General features: G+C 50.7%; 1 protein-coding gene across 3 annotated transcripts; it reads left to right on the forward strand.

Moving 5' to 3' along the window:
* Positions 1–3: 3 nt before the first annotated feature.
* PRPF3 (pre-mRNA processing factor 3) lies at positions 4–13,232 on the forward strand. Of its 3 annotated transcripts, XM_074566484.1 has the most exons (18): positions 4–141; positions 548–620; positions 2,165–2,346; positions 3,118–3,248; positions 5,414–5,501; positions 6,369–6,515; positions 6,962–7,045; positions 7,145–7,365; positions 7,729–8,035; positions 8,728–8,894; positions 9,603–9,685; positions 10,257–10,400; positions 10,694–10,793; positions 11,301–11,414; positions 11,968–12,086; positions 12,454–12,537; positions 12,617–12,678; positions 12,968–13,232. In XM_074566484.1, exons 6-18 carry the CDS (start codon positions 6,498–6,500, stop codon positions 13,112–13,114), a joined length of 1,650 nt encoding a protein of 549 aa, XP_074422585.1. In that variant the 5' UTR covers positions 4–141; positions 548–620; positions 2,165–2,346; positions 3,118–3,248; positions 5,414–5,501; positions 6,369–6,497; the 3' UTR covers positions 13,115–13,232. The 3 variants fall into 3 exon arrangements, with proteins under 3 accessions (XP_074422585.1, XP_074422584.1, XP_074422586.1); XM_074566483.1 differs by lacking the exon at positions 5,414–5,501; XM_074566485.1 differs by lacking the exons at positions 4–141; positions 548–620; positions 2,165–2,346; positions 3,118–3,248 and adding an exon at positions 3,897–3,990.
* Positions 13,233–13,405: the final 173 nt, after the last annotated feature.

Consider the following 13,405-nt stretch of genomic DNA (forward strand, 5'->3'; position numbering starts at 1 on the left):
CCCCCGCGCCAAGGGGCGCGCAGGCGCCGCGCTGCCGTTTCCGTTTCCGCCCCGACGTGCCGTCGCCGTTAGGGCCGTTGCCGTCAGGGCCGCCGACCGGGCCGGGGCCTACCGGGGCCGCGCCCTGCCGCGCCCGCTCCGGTGAGGGGAGGGGCCGCCTCTGAGGGCAGGGAGGGCGCCGGGCGGGAGACGAGGCGGCTAAGCGGAGGGTGGGGGGGGGGGGCACCGGGGAGGCCGCGCCTGAGGCCTTCCCCGCTGAGGCCGCGCCGAGGAGTCCCGGGCCGGGGCCCAGCTCCGGTGCCGGGGGAGGTAGGGGGTCGGACGCAGCTGCCGGCAGTAGCGACGGGATGCTAGGGCTGTGCAGGAGGCGAGCGGCCCCCGCGGGTACCGGCTGTGGCGGGGCCGGGGGTCTCCTGCGCCGAGCGGGAGCCGTTCGGCGGGGACCGGGCGTCCTTGTCGGGCGGCGGCGGACTCTCGGCGGGAATTCCGACCCCGGGCCGGCGAGTTTGGGGCGGCGAAGCTGAATTCTTCTTTTTCCTCCTTGAAGGAAGCAGTTTGTCCGGCCGCGGGAGCACCGGCTTCAGTTTCTCACCGTTCTGGGAAGTAACATAGGAAAGCCGGTTAGTGCCTTTATTTTTATATATATATATATATATTTAATATCTCGCTTAGGTGTTGTTTTCCCACCGGGTTCCCGGGAGTCCCCGCAGCCCGAGGGTGCTGGGAGCACCAGCGCTGATGGAAACGTTCCCTACGGACACTGACCGGCCTCTTTGCTCTCCCCGTATTCCGAGTGAAACACCGTTAAACCTGTTGCATTACTCTGTTGGTCTGACAAGGTCGCAGGAGTTGAAAATTATTAATACAGAGTTTAAAAGAAGCTCTAATTATATAACTTCTGCATTTAATAGCATATGTGCGGAAAGTTATTGATGTGTCAGTGTAGTAATTAATTATTTTCACTTGCCTTGAATCTCTGGCTTTGTCCTGAAGCATTACATACTGCAAAGTCAGAAGTTATAGGTGAAACTCTGTAATAACATTCTTTTGGGATGTATTTGATGCTGCTTTTTAATTATCTCTGAGAAACCAGCTGTCAAAAGTACAATGCTCTGGAGATTTTCAGGTTTTTGGCTGCAGAGAGGTGTGAGCTCTCCAGAGGGAGTGCAGGCCCCCTCCTTGCTGCTTGAAACCAGCAGATTTACTTCTGTCTGCCATTCACGGATCCTAAACGGGGAAAATGCTTCGTTAGAACTCACGCCCCAGCTCTTAATTCTCAGCTTCAGGGATGTGAAACATATTTCATTGGTTTTCTGTTAAAATAGATCTATGTTAAGGCTCTGCAGACCTTTTTGCATGGGGAAGAAATGCCGAGGCCAAACATATTTCCTTAAGAAGATTTTTTTCTGTTTCCAGATAAAGGAGACTTGCTTTCCAAATCAGATTAGGGCCTGGGCGTGTAATTAAACATTATTGCATCTGTAGCCTGTGACTGACAGTGTGAGAACTGCTAATGATTAATGAGGAGAGATGGTTTTTTGCTTTGAAAAATCTGTAATTTCGACTTCGCCGACGACAGCCGCTGGTTTAAGCAGCAAACACAGAGGCAACCAGGCATGTGCTGAAACTTTAAGTATCAGTTAAGTGGAAAGTGATCAAAGTAGTTCATGAACCTCAAGCAAAGAGGCTAATTAAGGGTGAGCAGATACGTGTGAGGTTTTTCTGTATCGGTTTGAAGTGTTATTTGTCTCGCATTGTGCAAGGCAGTTGTCTGTCATCCGTAAGGGAAGGCTGGTGGGATGTAGGAGGTTGAGGGCTTTCCCCGCAGGGTGATCTGTGAGCACAGTTTCCCTTCACAGGGCCTGATGCTGCGTCTTGTCTAATTTAGATTAGATATTAGGAAGAAATTCTTTGCTGTGAGGGGGGTGAGCCCCTGGCCCAGGTTGCCCAGAGAAGCTGTGGCTGCCCCATCCCTGGAGGGGTTCAAGGCCAGGTTGGACGGGGCTTGGAGCAAGCTGGGCTGGTGGGAGGTGTCCCTGCCCAGGGCAGGGCGTGGGGTGGGATGGTCTTTAAGGCCCCTTCCAACTGAAACCATTCCACGATAATGACAATCTGATACTTGTATTTTACTAGTCTGTGGTTTTCTCGGCTCTCATCTTTATAGGTGCAAGCAAAATAATTCAGTTCAGCTCCTGGCAAAGATGTCGCTCTCCAAAAGGGAATTGGATGAGCTGAAACCATGGATCGAGAAGACAGTGAAGCGAGTCCTGGGGTTCTCGGAGCCCACCGTGGTCACGGCGGCGCTGAACTGCGTTGGGAAGGGCATGGACAAAAAGAAAGCAGCCGGTACGTCCCAAGGGCTCCAACCCTGACCCTGCAGGTCTTCATGCAGCTGGTCAGACAGAGAAAATAGGTGCACACAAAGCCTCAGATCCCTTTGAAATGGCCTCAAATCATATTTAAGCTCGCTCCCTCTATTCCTGGAAGACCAGCCTAATGCTGGGCTGTGTGGTGGGTTGTGGTTTTGTTGCTGGTGGTGGCTGGCAGTGTCTGGGGGGGCGAATGCTGTCCTTGCAGGGGTGGAATCTGGTTTGTGTTGAGCTGGTTTTGTAAAACAAACGAAACCCCACAAAGCTGGAAGCTCTTTAGTGTGCGGGGGGGTGATTCTGTCTTGGCCTCGATGAGGCAGTGGCGAGTGCGTGCAAATCCATGCAGACAGGTGAGACACAATAAAAAGTCTTGGAATATGTCACAAAAAAAGCAGAAGTAAAAAACGAATTTAAGAGCTCTTGTTCTAAAGGAATTGAAAATGATGATTTTACCCATGGCTTTTTTTTTTTTTTTTTTTTTTTTTTTTTTTTCTATTAGAGCCCTAATTTTTTTCTGGTGTAGGCCTGAACTCCCTCAATCTTACAGAGTTTAAAGCTCCTCACAACAGGATGTGCAGATCCCAGAGGTCTCCGTAGCCCAGCTCGCAGGTCCCGCTGCGTTTGTTGGGTTGAATCCACCTTTAAATATGTGTTATACAGCTCTGCAGAAGTCTCTGCGAATTCTCCATTCTCCTGCTTATCCCACACAGTGAATTCTGAATTTACACAACTCGCTTTTCTTTTCCAGACCACCTCAAACCCTTTCTCGATGATTCCACCCTGCGATTTGTGGACAAGCTCTTTGAGGCGGTGGAGGAAGGCCGAAGCTCCAGGCACTCCAAATCCAACAGCGACCGGAACCGAAAGCGAGAGCTGAAGGTGATTATTGATTGCTTTTTTTCTGTGGTTTGGTGGCCGTGGAGACAGCACTGGTACTCTGCCACGCTTTCCTCTTCCAGAGAGGTACATCTCATAACGCTTAAAGTTCAAGAGAAAAGACCCTGTTCCATGATGAAGTGTGTGAGCCTTTACCTTTCGGTTCTCTTTGCCTTCGGATGAGGTAGCACCATACTCTCCTTGGTGGGAAACCTGGGCTTTTGGTTTCTTTAAAGATCTCCAGTACAATTGTGCAGCAGAGTAATTTCACAGGGCTCCATCTCTCTGTTTTCTTTCCTACTCTTTACCGCTGCGTTGGCAGTGCTGTGTTTTCACTGGGAGCCTGGGCTTGGTGCTCCCAGCAGCTTCCCCTTGCTCTTCCTTGCCCAGACGCGCCACATTTCGCTCTGTCAGCCAGCTCTCCCTGTCAGTGAGTGAGTGAGGCTCTGTGGTGGGTAATCCTGTGGGTTCTCATTCTTTTTCACATCCGTAACCAACAGAGGGTGATTTTTGACAACTCCTGTCGGAGCACAAGGTGAATTTCAGCAGGGATTTACTAGCTCTCTGGTGTTTCTCCCATCTAACGCTTGTCTGGGATGGTGGAAGTCTCATGCATCCAAACCTGTTTTCACTTCCTTTCTTCTCTTGAAGACTTTACTCGCCATCTTCTGGAATTGCATTTTTTCCATCACTCGCATACCGAGTTTAAAAGGGGCTACTCTCCATGCTGCTCCCCGCTTACAAAGTAAGTTTCCTTTCACTTTTTCTGAGGTTCCTATTTTATGGCAATCTGTGTTTCTCTGTGACAGTTTTAGTCAGCGCTTAACCTCAGTTAGCTAGAATACTCCTGTTCAGGATTTGAATCTCTTCAGGTGTATTGGGAGACAGCTGCCATCACTCCCTATTTTCTGTTAGAAACTTGCTGAGGCTTTAACTGGTGCCGGGGAAGGGTTCCCTCCAGGTCTGGCTACGTTCCCCAGTTAACGAACGATGTGTTAAAACAGCTTCCACCCTGCAGAGCTGGTGCAACCCAATTTACTGATCTGGAGAGGTTTGGGTTCATGTGTCCCAGCCCCCTGTGAGCGGCGGTAGCTTAAAAGGACTTCAGTCTTCTGCAGCTTTCTTGGTCACAACCGAAGTGCCAAAAAGCATCTTTCAAGTATTTCCGTGCTGCCGTTCTGCTTTAATTTGGGTATTGGGCTGGCACAGCCACTCACTGTGCCGAGCTGCCACAGGGCCATTAGAAAGCAAGGTTTTCGGTAGGCTGGTGGATCCCAGCTGCTCCCCTCTTGTTTTTGACCTCCTGGGGAGATGGCAGAGAGATAGAGATGTCATCGGTACCATTGCCGCTTGGTGCTTCATGGTGGCAGGATCGCCAGCTGCAGCCTGGCAGGGTGACTCCTGCAGCCCCGTGGCACAGCTAACACGCGTGGATCCTGCCTCTCTTCGCAAGTTGAATTCAGATTGTGCCCGCTTTTGGGATGTCTTGTCCTCTCATCTTCCTCGTGGCTGTGGCCAGTGCGCTGCAGGACACGGGGAGGGAGCAGCAGCCTGTTGCAGAGGGGATCTTGTGCTGGCAGAGTGGAGCAGGGATGGGGCTGGCTGTGGAGTAGGTGATTCTTCTCCAGTGAAGCGTCTGCTGGGGTGTCTCGCATGAGTGCAGATGGTTAATGGTGTTCTCAGCTTCCCAGCTAACACGAAAGCAGGGCTGGGAAGCGGCAGAGCAGACCTATCCTCTTCTCTTGGCTCCTGGCATTGGGACAGGCATCTCGCCTGCCAAATCGTCAACACTGCTCTCCGGAATTACCTTTCTTGGAGGTCCTCCATCAAGATCTAGATCTGTCCTGACCCTGCTGTAACACAAGGTGCTCTAGAGAGGTTGTCACATCATGGCTGTACTTACAGACTGGCTTCCCCTCCCACCCCAGTGCAGCTTTTAGAGTTGAATTTATACTTGCACACGTAGATCTTCTAGCAACAAGCAGTGGATTAATTCAGAATGCTGCTTACTGGTCACGTTAGCTGTCTTCAGCATGCTGCCTGGCCTGCCGTCTCTCTCCTTGGTTAACTCTTGTGGGGTAGGTCGTTGCTTGGGAAGTTTCAGGAACTAAAACGTAATGGTTTACACACTTTATACTATGGGCAAGTCCTTTCTCTTGAACTTGTAGGTTTTCCAAGAAGTACCTGTGTCTGGATGAGGAAGTGTCCTTGTAGAATATGAATAGAAGAAGGGATTGCAACTAACGCTTACAACCGGTGTGTATATTTTCTTTTCAAATAACATCTTGACACACACACTACAGTAACCCAGCCGCATGGACAAATCCAGTTTACTGTACACAAACCAGCCACTGACTCAATGAAAGCCGTGGCCGCAGTCTCCCAAGCTGGGGTGTGCTTTGACGGCACGCTTTCCTGGCTCCCCGAGCGCAGAGCTCCCTCTGAAGCGCGCCTCGCCTTTTCTTTTGTGACCCTCACGCTGTATGCGAGTCCATCAGCGTGGTCATTGCTCTGCCTGCTCTCTGAGCTTCTCCAGAGCGGCTCAGTTTGAGTGTGGCATCTTTGGATCTAAGCTGGAGTCGGCTGGGTCGGAGCGTGAGGGAATGCCGCAGGTATCCTGACCTGCTCCGGGTCTGGGGCTGCATCCTGCTCTTGGGGAGGATGTGGTAGGACAGCGCAGCTTCCCTCACCAAACCCCTCTGAAGCTGGTGGAAGACGTGGAAACCATTTTAGCCCAGTCAGGTCAGCTTGTGGGCAGGCTTTTTCCATCTCTCCGGATAGCTGGGCAAGATCTCAAATCTCCTCAGTGCCGAAAAACCTTTGCCTGCCTGAGAGAGCCATGTTGGCTTTTACACTGGCACGTCCCTGTGATGTCTCCTGTCCTTCAAGCTCTTGCATGGACCATCATTGATGCTTCTGTGGTGGGGGACCAGGGCACAGGCTTCATGCGGGGTTACCAGTAGATCAGCCTGCGAGTGCCGCCCTGGAAACTCTGAACCACAGCGCGGTGCTGAGCGTACGGTGCTGGATCTGATCCGCCTGGTGGTTTCTCATCTTAAAACAGTGGCCGTGAGGAGAACTTTGTTTTTAACCACAGTTTTCTCCTCCACTTTTTTAAATTAGGATGTGTTTGGTGATGACTCTGAGGTATCCAAGGAATCTTCCGGCGTCAAGAAGCGGCGCATACCGCGATTTGAGGAGGTTGAGGATGAGCCTGAGGTCATACCAGGACCCCCGTCAGAGAGCCCTGGGATGCTGACCAAGCTACAGGTCAGTCTAACTAGGCTGTTACACGAGCTCTGCCCCAGAACAGAGCTGCTCCGGTCTAGGATCTCAAATCCCAGCATGGTTTAGCATTTACTTTATCTTAATTCATATAACAAGCTGAGCAAGTTGCTTTTGACTGCCCTTTGCTGTGGTCATTGCCTCTGTTCCCTTCGCAAGGCTCCCTGCCGCTTCTGCGTTCGGCTAATGATAATGCAAAGCCTTGGAGTGGGGAAAGTTTGGATGTTTTCTTCGCATGAGCTGGAGTAAATGGTCTTGGTAGAGTGTGCCTGCACTGTTAGATTCTTTCTCTGCGGCTGGGGTTGTTGATTAGAGCAGTTCGATACAATTCCGCTCTCACACGCATTTGCAGTTGTAAAAGGGTGCTGAGGACCCCATGTCCCCTTCGGATAGAGGGAAGAAAAACTCATTCTCCAGTTTTCTTTCCACAGATCAAACAGATGATGGAAGCAGCCACCCGGCAGATCGAAGAGCGGAAAAAGCAGCTGAGTTTCATCAGTCCTCCGACACCACAGGTACAACCGGCAAGTCCCGTGGTCCCTCTTTCACCTATGACACGTTGACTTCGGTGCGTTGCAACAGTCAGGTAACGAAACTTCTTTCTCTGTCAACAGCCAAAAATTTCTTCTTCATCCCAATCGGAACGACTCCCCATTGGCAACACCATCCAGCCCTCCCAGGCAGCGACGTTCATGAATGATGCCATTGAGAAGGCCAGGAAAGCTGCGGAGCTGCAGGCCCGAATCCAGGCTCAGCTGGCCTTGAAACCAGGGCTCATCGGCAACGCCAACATGGTGGGGCTGGCCAACCTGCACGCCATGGGGATCGCGCCGCCGTGAGTACCTGCTGTTCGCTGTGGGCTCCTGGCGAGCGTAACGCCAGAATGCCGATGGAAGGTCTGACCAAAGGCTTCTCCAGAACTGCTGGTTCCCTGGCAGTGGCCTTAATGGCTGCTAAAGGAACAAATTTTATGTTAAAGAGGTGAAATGGAGGTTAATCCTTCCTTGGGTGAGACTCTCCCAAAGTCTGCATGTGAGATTTGAGTCCTTTCTGGCAGCATAATGAGACTTAATGTTATGAGGAGGCCTTTCACAAGTCGTGGGCTGGTTTGGTGCTCACCGTGGAAATAAGGCTCAGATTTCGTTTGAATTAATGCTGTACTTGCATTTTAACGCAACTTATCTTGTCTTGCCGCCAGGAAAGTGGAGCTGAAGGATCAGACAAAGCCTACGCCGCTGATCTTGGATGAGCAAGGCCGAACTGTTGATGCGACTGGTAAAGAGATTGAGTTGACTCACCGCATGCCAACCCTAAAAGCAAACATCAGAGCTGTGAAGAGAGAGCAGTTCAAACAGCAGCTTAAAGAAAAGCCCTCGGAAGATATGGAGTCGAACACTTACTTTGACCCCCGCGTCTCCATAACCCCAGCCCAGCGTCAGAAACGCACCTTTAAGTTCCATGAAAAAGGCAAATTTGAGAAAATTGCCCAGAGGTTGCGAACGAAGGTATTTGAGGTCTTGCCATGCTAACTGAGAGCATGAAGTGAGGGTTCGGTTCGGGATGGGAGTCGATGCTCCTCTCCTGGGATGTGAAGGGAGCTGTGTTGGCTTTGAAGAAGCTTTTCAGTAACGTCACCTGAAACTTTTCTGTCAACATTGTCCTTGTTGGAAAGGCAGGCATCCAAATTAGGACATGTATGCGGAAAGTGTTTTCTTGCAGCTAGTGTCACTTGATAACAGACAAAATCTACTTTTTTTTTCTTTTATTTTTTTTTTACAAAAGATTGAAAATTTCCAAAAGAGAATTTTCTGGCCGAGTGTTCTTTACACATGAGGAATCGCTCCAGAGGTGGAGATTTAAAGGAATCTTGGTAAAATGCCCAAGTTCTTGGGGAGAAGGGGAGAGAAAAGAGCTTCATTAGAAAAGTCCAGGGATATGATGCCTATGGGGAGATATTTCTTTGGGATCGCTCCATGCGCCTAGAAGGCTCAGTAAAAAGACCAGATTTTTGTCAGGTTCATGAGCTTCTGCAAAAGCACTCTGCTGTCACATGTGGTGTCGTTTCTTCTGCGGTCTGCTTCAGATTGCTTATAAAAAAAATAAATAAATGAGCAGGTGCATACATATTGTGCTTTTCCTGAAGGTTGTGCTATTTTGGAATGACCTTTCTGTGCCATTTTCCTCTCCATCTTCACAGGCTCAACTAGAAAAACTGCAGGCAGAGATCTCCCAAGCCGCCAGGAAGACGGGGATACACACTTCCACCAAGTTGGCTCTTATTACCCCAAAGAAGGAGCTGAAAGAGGGGGAGATCCCAGAGATAGAGTGGTGGGACTCCTACATCATCCCTAACGGCCTTGACTTGTAAGTATTTTATTTGCCAGGTTTTGAGCATTCTGCCGCAGGAGGAAACTCGAGGAGCTTCTCGGGGGTAACGTGGTGGTTGAGGTCAGGTTGGACGGGGCTTGGAGCAACCTGGTCTAGTGGAAGGGTTGGAGCTAGATGATCTTCAAGGTCCCTTCCAACTCTGACCATTGTATGATAAATCAGGGCAGATGTACCTGCTTGAGCTATTGAATTCCACCTCCCTCATCTCTGAGATCCACATGGGCACTAGTTTCGCTCACAAAGTCTCTCCTGGGGCTGGTGGTAGGCATCTGCCCACCTCCTGTGTTGGAGGCAGTGTTCCCTCAGTGACTGAGGAGGTGACTGCCCTGGAGTTAGAGGACGTTTTTGGCCCAAAGTTGGTGGTGTGTTTTGGGTTTTTTTTCAAGTATTTTTCTGACCAAGTCTTGTTGACGGTAGATTTATGGGAATCCTGCCTCCTAGCCATGAAATGTGGGTGGATATTCCACTGGGGTAGACACCTACGCATTAATACTACATCACTGCGTGTCTCCTTCAGCACATCAAGCTCTGATCTGTGCCTTGGGTAGGAATTTGTGTGTGTTGCATACCCTCCGCGGCTGGCCCAAGGGAAGCATTATATTTCTTTTCCATGGATCACATTTAAGGGAACACAGGAACTCAGGCTGGGGTTTTTGCAATGACACCCAACTCTCCCCTTTCTAGAAAAGGTGGAACGTCTTCAAAGAGAGACGAGTACTTCGGGATCACAAACCTCGTGGAGCACCCAGCACAGCTCAACCCCCCAGGTACTGCCCCAATTTTGGTTGACTTTGCTGTTAAACTAGAGACAAAATACTTAGTGGGTAACCCAGCCTGCAAGTCCCCACTTGTAACACTGCAGCCCGGCATCTCTTATCCCTGCGATGAGAAGAAATTGTGCAAAGATAAGCCTGAAAGCTCTGCAAAGATCACGGGAATTGCGAGGGAGAGTCTCTGCCCTGTTTTTGGAAACTTGATATAAAACCTGTAGCAGTTACCAGTAACTTGCTGCCTGTCGGTGGCCCTCTCCATGCTTGCTGGGGTGGCAGCACAGACATGGGCTCCTCGCCTCCGGCAGGTTGGTTTTGACCTCCTCGCCCTGAGGAAAGGACATAAAATTAACCGCAGAGCGTTTTACTTTTCAGTAAAACCAAAAAATAGACAGAACCCATTTTCCTGGTTTCCTGTTTCATGCAAACAGCCTGCAGCGCTGCAGAGGTCGGATTTGTCGATGAAGTGCGGATATAACGGAGCGTGGTATGGGGGTAATGGTTGCAGGCAGTATTTTGCTTCTTCAAAAGCAGATCTATGTTCATCTTGCCTTGTTTCTCTTCCCAGTGGACAGTGACATGCCAGTGACCCTGGGCGTTTATTTAACTAAGAAAGAGCAGAAGAAATTACGGCGACAGACTCGGAGAGAAGCCCAGAAGGAGCTGCAAGAGAAAGTCAGACTGGGCCTGATGCCACCACCGGAGCCCAAAGGTAAACAACAGCAACAGCGGGCAAGCTGGGAGCGGAACTCCGGGCCAGTGTGGGCCCTCAGATGGCAAACCACTTGCCCGGGCCAAACCTGGAGGTGGTTGGGAATGCTGCAGGCAGCACAGTCTCTGTGGGATCGCACAGATCTGTGCCACGTGTGATGGTGTGATCTGATACCAGCCCGTACAGTCGGTGTATGAGCCTGCAGACGTGCCTGGTGTTTCTGTGCTGGGCCGTTATGGCAAGCTGGTGTCCGGCTGGAGCCTCTCACAGCTCCTCTCCCGTTTCCCTTGCAGTAAGAATTTCAAACCTGATGCGAGTACTGGGAACGGAAGCTGTTCAGGACCCGACAAAAGTCGAAGCTCACGTTAGAGCGCAGATGGCAAAGAGACAGAAGTAGGTGGCACGTTGTACCATTCTTTCGGGGCCATTTTTAAATGGATTTAGTGCCGTTGCTGCATTTGTTTGTACGGAACAAAATCCCTGAACTGATGCAGCGAAGCAGGAGCAGTGGGATGTTGTGTGTGTTGCTCTTGTAGCCTATTTTAGCTTGCCTGGAATGACCCCCCCGAGGCCCAGGGGGCAGCTGGGTCTCGGTGATCAGATCTTGCCACTGGAGAGTGGCCTCGTGCCCTGTATTAAATGAGTTTCTTACCATGATGGTGGTCGCAGTTGTTACTAATTAATGTTTTCAGGGAAGAGACTGAGAATGAATTGGACTGGGGAGTGGATTAAAAAACCGACATGCTTTTAATTCGGGCAGAAATCCGGGCAGGAGTTGCAGCTGCTTTGGGATCTGTGGAACATATTCTGTGCTGAGGAAGAGAAGGATCCGTTTTGATGCCGTAACGGGTGCATCATAGGCTGCTTTGTGCTTATTGCTGCCTCTCTCTTTGCATCCAGAGCTCATGAAGAAGCAAACGCTGCGAGAAAGCTCACAGCGGAACAGCGAAAAGCCAAGAAGGTGAAAAAGCTGAAGGAAGACGTTTCACAGGGAGTTCACATAGCTGTGTACAGGTGAGTGCAGGGCCAGGACCTCTTGGCGGTGGTTCACCCTACGTCTCTTTCTAAATGAACCTGACACGTTCCCTATAAAAACACGCCGATGGAGAGGAGCAGCCTTCAGTAGCAGGACTGTGCACCCGCTTGTCAGGTTTCCATCAAGCACTGCCCGTAGCAATGACACCGTCCCAAATGACGTGTCTGTTAACTCTGTCCTTAACTCATTCTGTCACAGCCGAGCCCTAAAAACACGTGTCGGGTTTGGAGCGTTTCATCTGGGATTGAAGTTTCTGATGAGGAGAGCCATTTCCCAGCTGTCTAAGCTAAGCTGGTGAACTGATGTCCAGAAATCAGGAAACTTTAGAGTTCTAAATGAAATGAGAATGGGAAGGGACGGACGCAGCCTCTCTGGGCAGTCCGATAGCAAACGTGTGTCACTTTGAGCTGTGGGTAAAGCCCCTGAGGGACCCAGCTGAGGCAGGGTAGGGACCTCTTATGGTGATAATAGTTCTGTTTTTCCACAAATGTTTGTCTGTCTTTATTTATTTATTTATTTTTTAATCCTTAGGGTCAGAAACTTGAGCAACCCAGCAAAAAAATTCAAAATCGAGGCAAACGCTGGCCAGCTGTACTTAACAGGCGTGGTGGTTTTGCACAAAGACGTCAACGTGGTGGTGGTAGAAGGAGGTGAGGACTTCGGAGGCTGGTTTTTGGTCAGTGTAGCATTCAAAAGCTTGCCTCTAGCAAAAATTACCATGGAAATTGTTGACTGAGGGTTCCGGAAGGGCAAGAAAGTGAAGAGGCCATTTGAAACTCCCTTAATTACGGTGCTAATGGGGTTAGTGCTGACTGCGGAGCGCACTGTAATCCAGTTAGAAAACCCAGCGCGTTCGACGTTAAAGGGAAAAAGCACTTGATTTGAATCCTTGATGCTCTGTGAGCAGGTGCTCAGAGCGAGAGCCTCGGCTCTGGCACGGTTCCTCATGGTTTGCACAGTTCTAGGTAATTTTGCGATGTGTTGAAGAGCCTGTTTCTTTACTCTTTTTTTCCCCAGGCCCGAAAGCACAGAAGAAGTTCAAACGTCTTATGCTTCATCGAATAAAATGGGATGAGCAAACATCGAACACAAAGGGAGAGGGTAAGTGTAAAACTGCGTGGAGGGGTGGCGAAGCGGCTCTTCGGGCCTAAAATTAGCTTTATTGGTTGTTTTTTTTCAGATGATGATGAGTCCGACGAGGAGTCTGTTAAGAAAACAAACAAATGCTCTCTGGTTTGGGAGGTGAGTCGCGGGTGTAGTTCAATATGGGGGGGCCTAAGGCTTGGGGGGGAAAAAATGATGAAATGGGAGAAATTACGTTTCAAGGCACTGGATTGGATGCAGACCTGCCGCTCTGACTCTTTCCGTAGCGTTAGCAGAACTAGGAGAGTCTCCCACATACAGTGCTCCCTTAGTCACGCCTCAGCTTGGGAAAGTGTTTATTCCCGAGTTCCTTGAGTCGCTCGAAGCCGCGTTTCCCCTGACTTTTCCCCAGAGATGGGTCAGAAACCGTCTCTTTTCTCCTCCCCAGGGCACAGCGAAGGACCGCAGCTTCGGTGAAATGAAATTTAAGCAGTGCCCCACGGAGAACATGGCACGGGAGCACTTTAAAAAGCACGGCGCCGAGCACTACTGGGACCTGGCGCTCAGCGAGTCGGTGCTGGAGTCCACGGACTGAGGCGAGGGGCCGCCGCCGCCCCCCGCCTCCCACCACCGCCCCTCCCGGACCTCGGACAGCCCCCTCCTCCTCCCGCTCTCCCGCAGCACACTGATTAAAGACATATTTTTTAAAACAAGTCACCGTTAACGCTGGTTTTCTGGAGCAACGGGGGTCTGCGGGAAGAAGGGTGAAGGGGGGTGGGGGGGGCGCTGTCAAAGGTGTCTTTGGGGGAACCGTGGGACGCAGGCCGCCCGTGAGGGCCTGGCGGTGACAGGACCCGCCTCCTCTTGCTTTATTTACACCGTAAAA

Source organism: Larus michahellis, chromosome 24, assembly GCF_964199755.1.
Source record: "Larus michahellis chromosome 24, bLarMic1.1, whole genome shotgun sequence".
NCBI lineage: Eukaryota > Metazoa > Chordata > Aves > Charadriiformes > Laridae > Larus > Larus michahellis.